This window comes from Pollachius pollachius (assembly GCF_949987615.1).
Source record: "Pollachius pollachius genome assembly, chromosome: 19".
Taxonomy (NCBI): domain Eukaryota; kingdom Metazoa; phylum Chordata; class Actinopteri; order Gadiformes; family Gadidae; genus Pollachius; species Pollachius pollachius.
In genome coordinates, this window is record NC_136952.1 from 2,231,722 (window position 1) to 2,237,278 (window position 5,557).

Genomic DNA, 5,557 nt, shown 5'->3' on the forward strand with positions numbered 1-5,557 from the left:
CTCTGGAGCAACACTATCTCGCTGGGATGTGTATTCGTGGAGGCATTTTTCAAATATCATTATTTTAGTTTTAATGAGGTTCACTGTCATGGCCTGGGTTTGGGAGGAACTGCAGAAGACCCAGGTGCTGCTGTAGGCATTGGTTCCTCAGCAGGCACTCTGCAGAAGGTGCTGCTGTAGGCCTTTGGTTCCTCAGATGGTCCTCTAAAGAAGGTCCAGGTTCTGCTGTAGGCCTTTGGTACCTCAGATGGTCCTCTGAAGAAGGACCAGGTTCTGCTGTAGGCCTTTGGTTTCTCTGCTGGTCCTCTAAAGAAGGTCCAGGTTCTGCTGTAGGCCTTTGGTTTCTCTGCTGGTCCTCTAAAGAAGGTCCAGGTTCTGCTGTAGGCCTTTGGTTTCTCTGCTGGTCCTCTAAAAAAGGTCCAGGCTCTGCTGTAGGCCTTTGGTTTCTCTGCTGGTCCTCTAAAGAAGGTCCAGGTTCTGCTGTAGGCCTTTGGCTTCTCTGCTGGTCCTCTAAAGAAGGTTCAGGTTCTGCTGTAGGCCTTTGGTTTCTCTGCTGGTACTCTGCAGCTGGCAGACATTGGATTCTGGGGTCTAGCAGAGTGATGCTGCAGACTGCTCTAATGTCCTTGTTAATTCGTCTAAATCTGTGTTTTTGTTTCCTATCTTAGCTGCACATGTGTCTTGTGTTTACACAGACTTTACGATGTCGGAGGCTTTTCCTCCAGCCCCACTTTCTATTCATTTGAACAATAGACCATGGTGCCAAATTTAGTCTAAAGCTTCTTAAAGTCCACCAAGCAGGAGAATCCTTTCTTTTGTTTTGGTGGATTCTGTTGTCAGTTAGGGGCTTAGTGTGGATGAATGGTCTGTTGTACGATCATTAGTTAAGAAGCCGATTCTTTTGGCTGAGACATTATTGACACCCAGGAAGTGAGTCTTCTATTTCTAATCATCTTTACCGAGGTCGCTGTTGACACAGACCCCACAGTGGTTATTGGGATCAGATTTGTCTCCACTTCGTGGATTGGGTCAATCAGTCCTCGGTTTTCCAGACGTCAGGAAAGAGCCCGGAGATAAGTATAGTGTGAAGTCTTTTATTAAAATAAAAGATAAAATATAATATAATAAAATAAAATTAATTAGAATACCATCAACAACACAGGCCTTTTGAGTAGCAGATTTTATTTTGTCTTTTAATGTGCTTAGAGTCTAGTGGGCTCTGTTAATCTTAACAGATTCTAGTGTGTAATTGATCTTGTATATGTGTTGATCATGTTCTTTACGATGTGGTTTACCGTACATCTCCATGTTGAATGTGTCGATTTCCCCGTTTTTGTTTGTTTAGTGTGTTCCAGTTTTCCCAGAAAGGATTTGATTAAATTGTCTCATAATAATGGAGATGGATTTTCTGGTTGTCTGGTTCTCTATGTTTTAGATTTACTTCCCAAAATTCATCGTTGAACCGTTTATCCTTGGTCTTGTCAGTTTGTCTGTTTGAGACCTTCAGGGTCATTGTAAGGCTGAGATATGTTGTTAAGGCTTTCTATCTATCTATTTATCTATCTATCTATCCATCCACCCACAAACTAAGTGTGTATCTATCTATTCATCCATCGCTCTATTTGCTATATATCTCTCAATCTCTCCGTCTATCTATCACTCTATCTCTCTCTTTCTCTATGCATCTATCTATCTCTGTGTCTTTCTCTATCTCTCTCTGTGTCTCTCTCTCATTCTGACAACCTAACCCTGTATGAAGCGTGCCCTCGTCTTCTTAAAGCCATGTGTATGAGAACCCGAAGTAGAACATAGAGCAGCGGACCATAGATCACTGTAGAGCAGTAGAATATAGAGCAGTAGACCATAGACCATAGCAGAACAGTAGAACATAGAGCAGCAGACCATAGACCATAGCAGAACAGTAGACCATAGACCATAGCAGAACAGTAGAACATAGACCATAGCAGAACAGTAGAACATAGAGCAGCAGACCATAGACCACTGTAGAGCAGCAGACCATAGACCATAGCAGAACAGTAGAACATAGAGCAGCAGATCATAGAGCAGTAGACCATAGACCACTGTAGAGCAGCAGACCATAGACCATAGCAGAACAGTAGAACATAGAGTAGCAGACCATAGACCACTGTACAGCAGTAGAACATAGAGCAGCAGACCATAGACCACTGTAGAGCAGCAGACCATAGACCAAAGCAGAACAGTAGAACATAGAGCAGCAGGCCATAGACCACCATAGAGTAGTAGACCGCAGAGCAGTAGAGCACTAGACCGTAGAGCCGTGGAACATAGAGCAGTAGTACGTAGAGCAGCAGACCGTAGAGCAGTAGAATGTAGAGCAGTAGACCGTAGAGCAGTAGAACATAGAGCAGTAGAGCGTAGAGCCGTAGAGCAGTGGAACATAGAGCAGTAGAGCATAGAGCAGTAGAACGTAGACCGTAGAGCAGTAGAACATAGAGCAGTAGACCGTAGAGCCGTAGACCGTAGAGCAGTAGACCGTAGACCAGTAGACCATAGAGCAGTAATACATAGAGCAGTAGAGTAGTACAACGTAGAGCAGTAGAACATAGAGCAGTAGAACATAGAGCAGTAGAACGTAGAGCAGTAGAACGTAGAGTAGTAGACCGTAGAGCAGTAGAACGTAGAGCCGTAGAACGTAGAGCAGTAGACCATTAGGACCACCATGAGGACGACAGGAGGAGGCCGTACTGTAACACAAGCCAAACAGAGTGAGAACCGTCTCCCCAGGCGACCCGCTAACATGCACCCTCTTGCGCTTTTTACCGACAGGGGCTCTTCCGTAACTATGGCGACGTGTTCCTGCCGTTGCTATGGCCCCGCCTCAAGGTGCTTGCCGACAACCCCCACGAGAGCGCCCAGCGCTGCGTGTGTGAGGTCACGGCCGGCCTCATCAGGGGCAGCAAGCACTGGGGCTTCAGCAAGGCACGTGCACACGCACGCACGCACACACACACACACACACACACACACACACACACACACACACACACACACACACACACACACACACACACACACACAGGCATGCACACACACACACACAGGCATGCACACACACACACACAGGCATGCACACACACACACAGGCATGCACACACACACACACACACACACACACATGCACATAAACACACACACACATGCATGCACATAAACACACACACACACACACACACACATGCATGCACATAAACGCGCACACACACACATGCATGCACATAGACTCGCACGCACACACACACACATATGCATGCACATAAACACGCACACACACAACTGCATGCACATAAACGCACATACAAACGCATGCACAAAGACAAACACGCATAGCACATGCACGTAGACACGCACACACACACACACACACGCATGCACATAGACACGCACACACAGACAGATGCATGCATGCACATAGACAAGCACATGCATATGGACACAACCACACACACACACACACACACACACACACACACACACACAAGCAAATAGACACCTACACACACATGCATGCATGCACATAGACACGCACACACTTACAAATGCATGCACAGAAACATGCAAACACACACATGTATGCACACAAGAACCCCCACACACACACACACACACATGCATTCTTATAAACAGGCACACAAACACACGCATGCACATAAACACGCACACACATACACACTCACATGCCTCTGTACGCACACACAAACATGCACACACGTACAAAAACATACACGTACACATAGACAATCACACATGCATATATACATACACAAAAGTGCACGCACCGAAACATGCCCACATACAGAGTACATACACTCACTCTCACGCATCAGCGCACACACACACAGAGTACTCACAAAAATCACAATCTGCTTTGTTCAGTAAATCCATACTGATAAAAAATACATAAATATTTTTGTGTGCGTGTATGTGTGTGTGTCTCTGTGTGTATGTGTGTGTGCCTGTGTTTGTGTGTCTGTGTGTGTGTGTGTGTGTGTGTCTGTGTATGTGTGTGTGCCTGTGTCTGCGTGTTCGTGTGTATGTGTGTGTCTGTGTGTGTGTGTGTGTCTGTGTGTATGTGTGTGTGCCTGTGTTTGTGTGTGTGTGTGTTTGTCTGTGTGTGTGTTTGTCTGTGTGTGTGTGTGTGACTGTGTGTGTGTCTGTATGTATGTTTTGTCTGTGTGTGTGTTTGTGTTTCTGTGTGTTTGTCTGTGTGTGCGTGTGTGTGTTCAGACGGAGAGGCTGTGGCAGCTCCTCTGCCCTTTAATCAGACGGGCTTTGGCGAACCTCACCGTGGAGAACTTCACTGATTGGGGCACCTGCATTGCTACTGCCTGTGTGAGTACTCCTGGAGAACGCAGCACAACACACACTCCAGGGTGTGGGTTAGTTAATGAGTTAACGCACCCTAAGCCTAACCCCTAACCCTACATCCTGAATGAGTCCAAACACACACCAAGCAATATCACCCACTTAATAGGGCGTTATTATATAGGACCTGGATATAAACGTCAGCGTTCGTACGATAAGGTTTCACTGCCGAAAGGAGTTTTGTTTCACTAGGCTGCGCTCATATGCCCCATCCCATAATACCAACACAGACCTCTTCCGATGTCATGTTTTTAGTTGTGGTTAAATTTAGCAGTACCCATACTGTTCTCTGATTGGCTGCTGTGGCGTCCAATAGGAGGGCCGGGATCCCAGGAAGCTCCATTGGCTGTTTGAGCTGCTGATGGAAAGCCCCCTCAGCGGGGAGGGGGGCTCCTTCAGAGATGCCAGGTGTGTGTGTGTGTATGAGTGTGTGTGATGTACACATGTGTGTGTGTTTGGTATAAGTGTGTATGTGTGTGTGTGATGTACCTATGGATATAAGTGTGTTTGTTGTGTGTGTTTGAGGGGGGGGGCGGGGTGTAAAGTGTGTGTGTGTGTGTGTGTGTGTGTGTATGCGTGTGTGAGTATGTGCTTGTGTGTGCGTATGCGTGTGTGTTTGAGCGTTTGTATGTGTGTTGGAGGGCTGTATGTGTGCGTGTGTGTTTGTGTGCGTATAATTATGCATGCATGTGTGTTTGCGTGTGTTTGAGAACGTGTTTAAGTATGTGCATGTGTAGGAGGTTTGTACGTATGTGTTTTTGAGCATGTATGTGTGGGAGGTTTGTACGTTTGTGTTTTTGAGCGTGTGTGTGTGTGTGTGTGTGTGTGTACGCATGCCTGTGATTGAGCATATGTGTGTGTTCGTGTGTGTGGGAGGGTTGAACGTATGTGTGTGTGAGGATTCCAGTCCATATTTGGGCGTGTGTTTCTTCTTTTAGCCCATATCTCAGTGCTTGCAAAGCTTCCTCCCTTTCTCTATTTCATTTTTTTAGCCTCTCGCATTTCAGCCAACAGAGAAACATGAGCAGAAATGTGCTGACATTCTGGTTCTGGTGACAGAAACGCAAGCTGTTCACTCCAATCTATCCATGTGCTCTCTCTCTCTCTCTCTCTCTCTCTCTCTCTCTCTCTCTCTCTCTCTCTCTCTCTCTCT

At 46.3% G+C, this 5,557-nt stretch overlaps 1 protein-coding gene across 1 annotated transcript in view; it reads left to right on the forward strand.

The window, feature by feature from the left end:
• The window catches only part of LOC307090193 (proteasome activator complex subunit 4B-like), a gene marked incomplete at both ends in the record, with an annotated part of 52,548 nt that overhangs the window by 34,523 nt on the left and 12,468 nt on the right, over nt 1–5,557 (forward strand). The window contains 3 exons of the mRNA XM_079756766.1: nt 2,809–2,961; nt 4,267–4,371; nt 4,721–4,831. Coding sequence (XP_079612892.1) covers nt 2,809–2,961; nt 4,267–4,371; nt 4,721–4,831 — 369 coding nt within the window. The remainder of the gene's footprint in view (nt 1–2,808; nt 2,962–4,266; nt 4,372–4,720; nt 4,832–5,557) is intronic.